The 13,217-nt window shown below is 56.5% G+C and overlaps 1 protein-coding gene across 3 annotated transcripts in view; it reads left to right on the forward strand.

Moving 5' to 3' along the window:
- Nucleotides 1-13,217, forward strand: part of PCSK6 (proprotein convertase subtilisin/kexin type 6) — a 171,833-nt gene that overhangs the window by 154,218 nt on the left and 4,398 nt on the right. For all 3 annotated transcript variants that reach the window (XM_052659403.1, XM_052659404.1, XM_052659405.1), the window contains 5 exons: nucleotides 3,860-3,962; nucleotides 4,696-4,892; nucleotides 6,781-6,868; nucleotides 8,423-8,526; nucleotides 12,178-12,307. In XM_052659403.1, the coding sequence (XP_052515363.1) occupies nucleotides 3,860-3,962; nucleotides 4,696-4,892; nucleotides 6,781-6,868; nucleotides 8,423-8,526; nucleotides 12,178-12,307 (622 nt within the window). The remainder of the gene's footprint in view (nucleotides 1-3,859; nucleotides 3,963-4,695; nucleotides 4,893-6,780; nucleotides 6,869-8,422; nucleotides 8,527-12,177; nucleotides 12,308-13,217) is intronic.

The raw sequence follows: 13,217 nt of genomic DNA on the forward strand, positions 1-13,217 counted from the left end.
AGCCAAGAAGTAAATAAAGGGGAGGAGGTAAGTAGGGGGCCAGAGAGGAGGTCAGCTGCCCGCGGGTAGTAAGGGTCTCTGCAGATGGATCCCCTGGTGCCCACCTCAAGCCTCATGGTGACATGGAGGCTAGGCTTCTGGGTGGTGAGAATGGCAAGGACTGTGAGACTCACTGAATATACCTGGTCCTTCAGGCCTAAGCCCATAAGGACAGAGCCATTGAGAACCCCCAGCTGCTTTCTAATGTTTGCTCACATATGTTTTTATCCTGGATTCACTCCACACAGGAGTCAAGAAAGAGTTTTTAAATAAGCCAGTGTCAGCCCAGCACCTGCAGAGGGGTGTCAACTTAAAAAATAGTCTCAACCGAGAAGTTATGTTTTATTTGAGGGAAGCTTTCAGGACTTAAGCCTGGGAGGCAGCATCTCAAGTGACCCTGAGATAACTGCTCTGAGGAGGTGAGAGGGGTAGGAGCCAGGTTATACAGAAGTTTGCAACTAAGGGCAGGCAGTCTGAACATCAAAAATATTTTTGTGAATTAAAGAAAACCAGATATCCCAAGTCAAGGAAGTTAGCATTTTTCTGTGTATGAATGAAAATGAATGTGAAAGCATTAGTTGCTCAGTCATGTCCGACTCTTCGCAACTCTATGGACTGTAGCCCGCCAGGCTCCTCTGTCCCTGGGATTCTCTAGGCAAGAATACTGGAGAAGGTTGCCATTCTCTTCTCCAAGGGATCTTCCTGACCCAGGGATTGAATCCAGGTCCCCTGTGTCTCCTGCGCTGCAGGCAGATTCTTTACTGTGTGAACCATCAGGTGAGCCCAGACTCTTGCATCTGCCTTTTGTGCATGGGACGATACAGGAGTCTGCCTCGCTGAAATCTCTCCTTCCATGTGCACCTCAGCTGTCTAGGGTCTCTGTCCTGTGCAGTCACATCATGAGTTCCTCAGGGCTCCCTGTAGGGAGTGGCTGCAGCCCCATGGCTGCCAGATGGCCCAGCTTCTCCTCCTTCCTGGCTGCCCTGGAGGGCTGGAGTCACTGATGCCTGTGACCTCCTTGTTTACTGATAGCACAGGAAATGCTCCATTTTCTCAGGGGTTGGCCACCATCCTGCTGGCTACAAAGCTAGGGGGAGAGTGTCATGCTGCCCTGTGGCTGAGGCCCTGGGAGGTGAGACAGAAAGCGAGGGGTCTCTGAGGAACATTCAGGCTCCTGGATAGAAGAGGGAAAGGGGGCATAAACACACCCACCCAGAAGATGGGTATAGCTGAGCCCAAGGGAACCCAGGTGCTTCTGAGGAGCAGTGGGGGTGGGACCAGGCAGCCCAGCTGGCAGACAGGGTTCAGGAATGATTCCTGGCAGGGATGACCCTCCTGTTGGGCTATTCAGGGTGATCCAGGAAGAGATTGGCACAGGGAGGGGGCTCACAGATGCAGACCGGAGGATCCTGCTTGGGAGGATCTCACCGCGCTCCCTGGCACAAGGCTAACCACCACCTGCCCCTGTGCAGGGTTGGACTTGCCATCCCTGGGCACCCTATCAGGGTTCTGCAACCCCCACCTAGCATGGGGCTCCCCACTGGGTCCCTGACTAATCTCTCACCTGCAGAGAGGCCCCAGGGAGAGGGGACTGAGTGCACCAGGCCTCCTGCAAGCCTTCCCCATCTTGGGACATCTGAGGACATTCTGTGTGTGGACAGGAGGGCACTGGGCTGCCCCAGTATCACAGTGCCTTGCTGTTTCATCCCTTCTCACCCTCAGCCATTCAGCAAGTATTTACTGAGCACCTGCTCTGAGCCGTCCTAATGCCTTTCAGGTGCCAGAAAGTTGGCATACAACATGGTTACTAGACCAGGACCTGCCCTGTGGAACTCCATCTGCCAGGCTGGGGAAGAGTGGGGAGTGTGGGCTATCTCCTCCCATTCCTACACTTCTCCTTAGGGTTAAGAAAGTTATTCTCAACTTCTCACAGGAGATTCACCTGCCTTGAGGGGAGGTGACCGCAGGCCACAGGTTGTCAGGCCTCTTCGGGGAGGGCTGGATGCCACAAAAGGATGAGCAGACAAGAGTCAGCTCAAATGCAAATTGATGCCCAAATCCAACAGCTTCCTGTAGCTGAGGGAGGGATAGGGGAGCCTCATGCCCCCAGACCCTGAGGAGCCGTCTAGCTCATCCCCAGGGATGAGCATAGCTTTGAAAGGGGTTCCCAGTGGGACCCACAGTGAAAACTTTGGAAATGCCAACAATGGTAAACCTTGGGGGAGAAAAGCCAAATACAGCGAGTCTAACACTAGGAAGGTCTGGAGGCCCTTTAAAGAGGGATGAAGGGGACATTGTGCCCTTAGCAAAGACCCGTTGTGGCTGCACAGAGTAAGCCCTGTGTCTTTCCCTTCTGGCTGTGAAATGCTGGTGACCGGCTAGTCACCTCCTCTTTGACTCTGAACTTACTCCCCACCCTCTCCGACAACTGAAACCTTGTAGAAGGTGGTTGTTTTCTCTTCCAGGGACTCAAAAGCCTTCAAATGCCCCACCAGGCCCCTACCCACATGGGGAGGCTTTCTGGAGCCACTTCCCAGTGGAGACACTGGGGGAGGTGGGGAGGGGATGGGAGGGGGGTTCCACCATAGCTCAGCCCAGTGCCCAGGTGAGGAGGACCCCTGTGGAGGGCCCCCCAGCCCAAGGGCCAGAACCGAAGAGCTGGTCTCTTCCCTGAAGCACAGGTGGAAGGGAGACTGAGACGGGCTCTGCAGGGTTCCCCCAGTTCCAGCAACACACAAGCTCCCAGAGTTAGAACTGGGGATGGAGAGAAGGCAGTGGGGGGCACCTCTGAGGTCAAGATGGGGGAGCCAAGCAGGGCTCAGCCCAGACCCACTAGGGCCATGGAGACCTGCCCAGCTCCATCACTGCATAAGGGTGGCGGCATGGTGCACCCCGCTTCTCTCCTTCATTCCTCATCAGAAAGTGGCTGCCTGGTCACAGCTGTCCCACGTGACTCTGCACTGCCCTTCATGGTGGAGATGGGGTTGATGCTCAGTCCGCTTGTGACTGAACTGTCCTTCATGGTAGAGATGGGGATGGTGACTGGTCCCCATGTGACTCTGCACTGCCCTTCATGGTGGAGATGGGGTTGATGCTCAGTCCCCTTGTGACTGCACTGCCCTTCATGGCGGAGATGGGGATGGTGACTAGTCCCCATGTGACTCTGCACTGCCCTTCATGGTGGAGATGGGGTTGATGCTCAGTCCCCTTGTGACTGCACTGCCCTTCATGGTGGAGATGGGGATGGTGACTGGTCCCCATGTGACTGCACTGCCCTTCATGGTGGAGACAGGGATGGTGACTGGTTCCCATGTGACTCTGCACTGCCCTTCATGGTGGAGATGGGGTTGATGCTCAGTCCCCTTGTAACTGCACTGCCCTTCATGGTGGAGATGGGGATGGTGACTAGTCCCCATGTGACTCTGCACTGCCCTTCATGGTGGAGATGGGGTTGATGCTCAGTCCCCTTGTGACTGCACTGCCCTTCATGGTGGAGATGGGTGTGGTGACTGGTCCCCATGTGACTGCACTGCCCTTCACGGTGGAGATGGGGGTGGTGGCCAGCCCTGCTTCGTAACATTGCTGCAGGAAGGATGCTAGAATGTCACAGTCCTGGATCCCTGCCCACCACTCTCCTGCTAGTCCTCAGGCAGCCCCTATCTCAGGTCATCAAACCCTCTGTTCTCAGCCCAGGCGGGTCCCTACAGGTGGGTGTGTTGGCCCAGCAGGGGCCTGTAGGACCCAGATGCCGGTTTCTTGGGGGCTCGACATGACTGAGACAACATCTCTGTGGGTGAAAGGAAACGGTTGTTTCTTTAAGGTGTGTGCCATCCGGAGTGTGGGGACAAAGGCTGTGATGGCCCCGGTGCAGACCAGTGCTTGAACTGCATCCACTTCAGCCTGGGGAGTGTCAAGACCAGCAGGTAAAGGGCTGGGCTGCAGTTGTGTGTCCTGGCTCCTACATAGGGATTAGCGACACCACCCGGAAGGGAAAGGTCACATATAGGGTCACAGCCATACACCCTGGAGGGAAGTCACTTTGAGGGTCACAGCCACATACCCTGAAAGGAGGTCACCTGGAGGGTCACTGCTTGAAAATTTTATGCTTCACAGCCTTCTGTTTTCATCACGTGAATAGCTCGTGACTGAGACAGAACTCAGAGGCCACGGGTAGCATTGTGCTATGTTCGTAAGCTTTTTCTCTCCATTGTGTTCAGACAAACATCATCTCTGGGGCCAGTACTGCTGTAAACACCAGCAAAGTCTGCCAAGAATGAGGAGTCCCCACCCCTGCGTGCCCAGGCAGGGGTGCAGCCCCCTGGGGTGCACTCAGCGGCCAGGGCTCTGGCAGGGGAGCTGCTGGGCCCTCATGGTGACCTTGGAGATCCACTTGCTGCCTATTAGGGGGCTTCTGCTGGTGCTGGGAGTTCTGCCCAAGGAAGCCACGTGCCCTTCAAGTGCCCCCACCCCTTGGGGAAGCCTTGAGAGGGAAGGGCTCTGGGCTTCCCAAGCAAGCCTTCCCCACTCAACTGCATCAGGAACCTCCAGGGGCAGCTGAGGGGTCCCCCTGCCCGCCCTGGCCCACCCCTCCCTGTGCCCCTGTGCAGGTGGGGACTGGGCCCAGCAGTACGGTCTTCTCCGTGTCTGTCCCCACAGGAAGTGCGTGAGTGCGTGCCCTCTGGGCTACTTTGGGGACGCCGCAGCCCGCCGCTGCCGCCGGTGCCACAAAGGGTGTGAGACCTGCTCTGGCCGGGGCTCCACACAGTGCCTGACCTGCCGCCGTGGGTTCTACCACCATCAGGAGGTGAACTCCTGTGTGACCCTCTGTCCCGCCGGATTCTATGCTGACGAAAGTAAGTGTGTGTCTGTTCCCGGGCCTGGGATCGGAGTCAGTCCCTTCGGGGCAGGGTCCTCTCTCCTGAGAGAACTGTCCACTCGGGGCTGGGGTCCCCTCCTGGGAAAGCTGTCCCCTCGGGGCTGGGGTTCCCTGTCCTGAGAAGACTGTCCTCTGAGGTCCCCTCTCCCATGAGAACTGCCCAGTTGGGGCTAGGGTCCCCTCCTGGAAGAGCTATCCGCTTGGGGCTGGCTCCCCTCTCCTGAGAGAACTGTCTCCTTGGGGCTGGCTTTCCTCTTCTGGGAGAACTGTCCCCTCAGGTCCACTCCCCTCTCCTCGGAGAATTGCCCTGGCCCTCTGCTTCTTGTCTGCAAGGACCCTTCATGGGAAGGAGTGGGGCGGAAGGGGGAAGTCACAGCCCTTGGACCCTGGTAGTGGACAGCGGTTCACATGGGGCCTGGCCAAGATGGTTCAATGTGACACAGAGATGGAGCCCCTGGAGCCAGGGCTGTCATGCGTGTGCAGGTCAGTGTCCACTGTGGAGGTTGAATAAGAGGTGACTTGAGTCAGGGGCCTTTAGGCTCACTGATTTCAGACACCCAGATGGAAAGGCCTCTGAGGACCCCGCCGCTTGTCCTGGAGCAGTGGGTGTGAGCGTGGGGGCTGGGGGGGTGGGGAGCACAGACCCCACCATCACCCCCACCACCATCCCCACCCCTGTCAGCAGCTCGCGGCTTTGGTGGTTTGAGCTGCTGTGCTGAAGTTGTGGTTGCAGACAGGGAGGTTTTGGGCCTCCGTGAATGAGCAGAGCCTGCTGTTGGGTGAGACTGGGCTCAGGAAGATGGCATGGGGTAGGGGGGCGGGGGGGGAAGGGTTGGGCCATGCGCCTCACAGTGACCAGGCTCCCAAGTAGGCGACCCTGCTGAGGGGAGGAAGCTGAGCAAGGCAAGAGGGCCCAGCTTCGATGACCCAGCAGGGCATGAGCTCAGAGCAACACTAGCATCCTGCCACCCTGCCTGTCCCAGGGAGCAGGGTGGACGGCCCCAGGGCCAACAGCTCACCATCCTGGAGGAGAGCACAGAGAGAGTCTGGGTTAAATCAATGGAGACAGTTCTCAGATGGTGTGTTGGCTGTGGTGCGGATGACAGGCCTTACTGGAGCTCGTGTCTGGCCTGGGCCTGTAGGAGACCCCATCATGCCCTGCTGTCACTGCTGTGGGGAGGAGCCAGGCAGTCTTTAAGGATGTTTACAGCTGTGGAACGACCACCCTCTTTAGAGGAGCCTCAGAGTCAGGCAAGACAGGCCTCACAGCCTTTGCAGACTCCTGTCCAGGGGCCAGGTTGGATACGCCTCCATCCACACTCCCCATCCCACCCCGATGCCTTGTCCCCCAAGATGTGCTCTTTGAGCCCCTGCAGCATATATGATGCTGCCTGCGGGCCCTGGGGAGGACGCCCCAAGGTGTAGTGGCCAAGATGCCAGGATGAGTGACCTGGATGATCGCCAAGACCCAGGGCTTCCCCTTCAAGGTGTGGCAGATGTTGAGCTTTGTGTCTGACCGCTGTGAAGACCCTGTGTTGGGTTGGGGGGCTCAGGGGCTCCTGTGGCCCCACCCATCTCACTCAGGAAATTGCTCGGCTGCCTCCAGTCCCCGAGGAGAGAGCTAAGGGCCCCCTCCAGACCTTAAGGTGACCTGAGGAGTTTACTCCAGAAAAGGGGTGCAAGGCCTGTGACCCAACCCCCAGGCACGTGGTCCCCATATGGCTCTGGCGGTTCTGTCAACATGTTGCCCGTGACTGCTGTTCCATCAGTCAGCCCCTCTTGAAACTCTTCAGTCCTGTTGGCCCGAGCTTAACCTACATCCACTCTTCTCACCCTTCTCTTTTCCTCCTCTCACTTTTCTCCAGGTCAGAAAAACTGCCTTAAATGCCACCCAAGCTGTAAAAAGTGTACTGATGAGCCAGAGAAGTGTACTGTCTGTAAAGAAGGATTCAGGTAAGACCCTCCTGTTGGGCGTGGCCACGGTGTACGCTGGTTTTAGTGTCTGTTGTCGATTTACACTTTTTCCTAAAAGCTGAAATTTCACAGGCCCAAAGCCCTTTCAGGATAAAGATTCCAAGTCAAAATCCGATCTGCACTTAGAGCTTGTTTAGGATAGAAAGTCGGAGGATGAGGAAGGTCTCTAGTCTGAGACAGCATTTGGGGAATCAGTCAAAGCTGATCTGCTGATGGAAAGTGGGGCTGGAAGTTGGAGGGTGGGAGTCCAGCTCCTTTCTCAGGCCCCGAATCCCACCCACCTGTCTCCCTCCTGGTCTGGACACGGGGTTCCTCCCTCTGCCCCATCGCCCGGCCTTCTCTGTCTCCCAGCCCTCGTGTTTCCTCCCAGGGAGCTCTCCTGTAAACATCTTACTGTTTCCTGTAAAACATCTTACTGGATTAAAGGTTTTTACGGGAATATTTTGAAATGTTGGTTTAGCCCATTTCATGCCATCAAATTACACACCACTTGTTCCTTGAAGTCACCGTCTAGAAGCTTAGAAGTCATTCTGTTAGGAATTGTGCTGCAGGCCCTCCCCAAGTCCAGTCTCAGACTGGGGTCTGCACTTGAAAGAAAGAGACAAGAGTTGGTCCTTGAGCATAGCGCCTCCCGCCTCACCCTGCTGCAAGGGGGCAGGGCGGGGCAAGGGGTCTTGTTAAAATGCAGATGCTGACCCAGCTGCTCTGTGACTCTCAGCATGTCTCACCAGGCCAGGGGACAAGGTTACTGGTCCTGTGGCCCACCTCCCCCCACCCACCTTCCACCACCCGAATGCCACTGTGAGGGGAAAACACCCACAGGGTTGAGTTCTTGTGCAGCAAGGAGTGAGGGAAGGAAGTATAATGAGCATTTTATTCCATCAGCTCTCACCATTTAATCTTTATCGCAGTTACTAACGGGGAGAGGAACCATCTTCCCGGCAGCACAGCTGAGCTTCCCTGAGCCCTGAGCTTCCTCTGATCACTTCCAGATCAGGGGATTGGAGTGAAGAGGGTCCAGGGAGCCAGGAAGGGAAGGGAACCAAAACCCCAGAGTTGCAGGTCACCCCCGTTCTCATCTGAGCCTGGGAGTCACAGCTCGCAGGCCTGCCAGGTCCCAGGAGCAGATTTTATTTCAAGTTCATTGTGAAACACGAAAGGTTTCAGGCAAGGGCAAGGCTGGAACCGATCGAGTTTCAGGGTGATTGTTGCTGCTGGCCCCTCTCCCGCATTACAGATGCTGCACCCTGGGAGATGGAGCCAGGAGGGTGACCCCACCACCCCCTCGGGCCTCAGATTCCATAGTGGCTGGTGTCAGAAAGTGCGGAAACGGCACCCCACATGGGGACAAGGCCACCAGAAGGCCTGAGCATCCCTCCCAGCCACTTTTCCTGAGCTCAGAACCTGAAGTGACACCAACACCTGTGTTCTAGCACCTCACGTCTCCTCTCAGGAAAGACGTTGAGGACAAATCCTAATACAGTCAGAGTTTCAGAAAGGATGTGAAAACCTGCCTTTTTCCCTGTTCACCAGCCTTGCCCGGGGCAGCTGCATTCCAGACTGTGAGCCAGGCACCTACTTCGACTCTGAGCTCATCCGATGTGGGGAGTGCCATCACACCTGCCGGACCTGCGTGGGTAAGTTCACACCTGCTCCCTAGGCCAGCGGGTGGGCGGAGGACCTGAAACCCAGAAGCCCTGGCACTTAGGGCTCTGTGGATGGATGTTGCAGCGTTGAGTCCGGGAGGAGAGAGAGTGATTAAGAGGCACAGAGGTTCAGTTTGGGAAGATGAAAACGTTTGGGGCGTGGATGGTGGTGCTAATGGCTCCACGATGGTGTGAATCTCCTTAATGCCGCTGACCACAGGGCCAGACCAGATATTTTTTATGGTGTACTCTACCCTAGTTTTTCTGAGCGTGCCTAAGGCAACATATGAAAGACACAGGTGTACTATAATATCGTGTTGCTACTCACCCAGCCGTGTCCGACTCTTTGCGACCCTGTGGCCTGTAGCCCACCAGGCTCCTCCGTCCCTGGGGTTCTCCAGGCAGGAATACTAGAGTGAGTTGTCATTCCCTTCTCCAGGGAATCTTCCCAACCCAGGGACCAAGCCCATGCCTCCTGTGTCTCCTGCATTGGCAGGTGGACTCTTTACCATCTGAGCCAGCAGGGAAGCCCTAATGCTACTGAACTAGGTTAAGTGGTAAACATGGTAAATTTTACATTGTGTACATTTGACCACAATTTTTAAAAATTAAAAGAAAAACCACAAGGGCCCACATCCTGGCGTTAGGAGCCCGGCCAGGCAGGGGTTGCTTCCAGGCCAGGCCAGGCTGCTCACTGCTCTCGAGCTCTTGCCAGGGCAAGTGCCTGAGGTTCAAGTCATAAAGATTCAAGAGTCATCGGGGAGAGGCAGGGTAAGTTCTGAGCGTGAAGGAAGGAGAAGGCTTCTTAAGACATAGCCTTAGTTCCTGGGCCTGTCTTAGCTTCAACACTCACTCACAGAGGAAAGGCTTCCGTAAGGGGTGTGTGTGTACTGCAGTCCCCACAGGGATGATGGCAGAGCTGCCGTCCAGCCGCAGATTCTGTGTAGAATCTGAGAGTGATTGTTTTGTCGGCTCGTGCTGCAGAGCTCTGTGCAGCAGACGCCGCCACACATCGGAGTTTGTGGCCCACGTACATTTCTGGTTGAATCTTCTCCTCTGACCCTCCTTCCCAACCCAGCGCTGGGGTCCTTGTTCTAGGAAACCCACGTTGGGTGGAGCTTTTGCTGCAGAAAGGGTGTAAGGATGAGCTCTCCACTGAGGATGTAATGTGGGTCCCGGCAGGACGGGGTAGCCTCCCAGGGTAGACATGCCATGGCCAAGGCCGTAACCTCAAGGCCTCTGGAGCAAGCCATGCCTCCCTGGGGCCACTCTGGGACAGCGACCCCCCGCCTCCCAGAAGGCCAGGGCTTGTCGGGCAGCCCTCCTGCCTTTTGCCTTGATGCCTGTCAACGTTGGTTCTATGTCTTTGACTCGTTATTTAGCCCAGATTGATAAAGGAACATCACCGGCATCACCTATTCAAATATCACAGTCTGTTGAGTCCATAACACCCAGTCAGGTGTTTGTCTTTATAGCACTTTTGCTCATTCAATGCAATTTCCTTTCTTGGCACCCCCACACTGCCTGCTGGTGGATGGCTTTATAGTCGCTTGTGGGTTCTCTCACCCAGCCCAGCCACCTGTCACTTCAGGGGCCCAGCTGTCCCAGGGCTGCCCTGCACCCACGCCTGCCTGCCCAGGTGCCCTCTATGCTCTGGGATGTGTGCACCCACCTCGGCTGATGTGGGTAGAGGGACCCTGCCTCCAGCTCTGAGTCTCAGAAGGCCCCTCGCTGCTGGTCAGGGTCCCTGTCCAGAGCCCCTGGAGGCCCAAGCCACCTGGCCTTCCCCTTCTGCTCTCAATCAGGGGCCCCTGCTGCCCTGTCTGTGAGGGCCCTGGGCACCGTGTGGGGAGGTTCAAATACACAGGAGCTTGGGGGCATCTGTCCCCACCCCAGGCGGCGGGGACCCCGGGATGGTCAGTCCGTGTCCCAGAGCCTCTGAGTCAGGAGGCTGGGATCCCTGGGGTGTCCGTCTGCCGTGGTGGGTGCAGGAGACCCGGCTCTGTGTCTGGCTCTTGTTGTCATGGTAAAAGATCCAGAATGGAGAAGGTACCGTCTTAACCGTGCTGAGGCACACACCTTGGCGGGGCCTCCACCCATCCAGGGCTTTCTTGGCTTCCAGCCACAGCTGAGCATATCTCACCCACTTTGTGTTTAGTAAATTGAGCATTAAAGTAGAAGTAGACTGCTGCAGATGCTGGGGAGTGGCCCAGGTGGTAGGATGGGGGCGGGGGTCAGTGGGGAGCCACCCACGCACATGCTCCCTGGAGATAAGCGGGGGCGGAAGGAGGGGGCACAGGAGCAGCCGTCAGTCCAGAAGCACGTGTGCCAGGCTCTCCCACCACACCCCAGCTGCAGGGGGACAGCACGCCATGCAGACCCAGGCGGTGGGCACCTGTCCTTCACGAAGGCCCGTCACGCACGGGCTCCCACTTCTGCCTCACCCCCATCCCCCCAGATGCTCAGAACCCCATCCAGGCCGGCAGCTGTGGTTCTGAGACACAAGACCAACCATTGGAGCATGGAGCCGTCTGCAGGGGTTCTCCCTTGACGCAGGCGTGAGGCCCTCAAGTCCACAAGGTCCACAAGTCACTCCTTGAAGACGACTGGACATCTCAGCCTAAGCTGCCAGGCCTCCAGCCAAGGCCAGACCCCAGTCAAAGTGCGGGGAGGTCCAGTGAGGGGCACATCCGAGACGACTGCTCCCCACGCTTGACCCTCTGCGCCGTCAGCCTGTGGCCTCCTGGCCACCTCTAACACCCTGTGAGGTGCTTTGGAAATTTGGCACAGAGTGGATGCCTGGCGCTCACTTGCTATTGGTGTGAATGGGGAGGAGGTGGGCAGAGACGAACAGCACAGTCTCTTCTGTCTGGGCCGCGCCTGCCCCACGCTGACGAGCCCTGTTGACTGAGCTGCATGTTTCCCTTCATGACTCTTGATCCTTCATTCAGAGTCTTTGCCTCTTCTGTCCCCACACCCCACCCCATGAGCCCGAGTGGCTTTTTTTCTGTTGAAATTGTCCCGATCCTTCACACCACATCTCTGTCAGCCCCAGGCCCACACACCTCCTCTTTCCATTCTCCACGTCGTCTCACACCACATTCGGTCCCCTCGAAACACCACGTGGGCTGCAGATGCGGGTATAAGTTACCCTGAGAAGCAGGTGGAAATCAATAGAACATCATGTTTAACCACATGTATGTAAATATTACCATTTCTCCATGTAATTGATATTTAAAGACCAGTGAGCTATTTTACTTTTTTTTTAAACTACATCTCTGAAATCCAACAAGTAAGTTTGTGTGGTCAGGCCCCATTTTGAGTTCAAGGCTACACCCAGCTGCCCTAGCTTAAACCAGCCCAGGCTTGTTGGGAAAGAAGGCCCTTAGAATCAGGCTGATGAATGTGGCTGGGGCCGGGGGAGTGCGCTGAGCTTGGTGTGTAAGGCCTACTTCCTAGGAGTGGGCGAGGGGGCCAGTATAGACATGTGGTGGGCACCAGGGAGGGGGTGGTGGTCTCGCTGTGGGGGCAGCCTTTTGGGGTGTCTGAACAGGACTTGGCTCTCGGGTGAGGCCGCAGATCTGTGACACACAGCAGATGGTGGGTGGTCCCTGACCTGTGCTCTCTACCCACACCCCTCAGGGCCCAGCAGAGAGGAGTGCATTCACTGTGCCCCGGGCTTCTACTTCCAAGACTGGAGATGCGTACCGGCCTGTGGTGAGGGCTTCTACGCAGAGGACATGCCAGGGCTGCCCCACAAGGTGTGCCGCAGGTAGGTGCCTCCTCCAGGCAGTCCTCTCGGCCCAGCCCTAGATGGCTGAGCATAGTGCCCATGGAGGAGGGACCAGGTCTGGAGGCCTCTGTCTCAGGGACTAGGGTGGGGTTCACTTTCTGAGTATCTGTTTAGACCTACTGCCACAGACCAGTGTGCTCACTCTGTGTGGAAACCACCTGTTGGGTTTGCTTAGATTCTTAATTAGATAACTTAGAGAAAAAGAGAAGGTCCTGACAGGCTCCTCATTCTAAAGCCCTTTCCAGCCGTTGCAGCGATGCCATAAGCCTTCCCAGTCTCCTTTTCCGCTCCTCCTTTGCATTTGCACAGCGCCTCATCCTCGTCTGGGGACTCTGGTCATCGCGGGTCGTGGGCAGTGATGAGAGGCCATTTGCTTGGTGTCCTCCTCCTGTCCTGCTGCATGCTGCCTCACGCCAGGCTTCGTGACCTAAGCCCAGGAGCAGGGCAGAGCAGCCCGCCTCGTCCAGGCTGAGAGTGACCATGAGGAGTCTGCAGGTGACCTTGAAGACCTTGATGTTGAGCCTGAAATAGACTGGAAACAAGGGAGCCCGGGGCCCACATCAGAGCAGTGTGGACAGACCATACCCCATCTTCCAGCTCACAGCTAAGGACCCACAGGGGATCTTCAAGGCCCCCAGGATATATTTGAGAATTGTTCCAGATTGTAACCTATCCTCTTAAAACAAAAACCAAGAAACCAAACATAAAACAGGAACACCAACCACTCTGTGGTAAGCCAATGAGATACCACCCAGTCCTTGCATTTGTAGGACCCACACAGGAAGGTTGGGGTTTCAGCCCTTCTGTCCAGCTGCCTTCACCCAGCCTGGCCAAGTCCGTGCAGGCCCCTTGACACCAGCATCTGAAGTCAACCTTGATTTTAACTCAA

The sequence above is a fragment of the Budorcas taxicolor genome, chromosome 21 (assembly GCF_023091745.1).
Source record: "Budorcas taxicolor isolate Tak-1 chromosome 21, Takin1.1, whole genome shotgun sequence".
Classification (NCBI taxonomy): Eukaryota; Metazoa; Chordata; class Mammalia; order Artiodactyla; family Bovidae; genus Budorcas; species Budorcas taxicolor.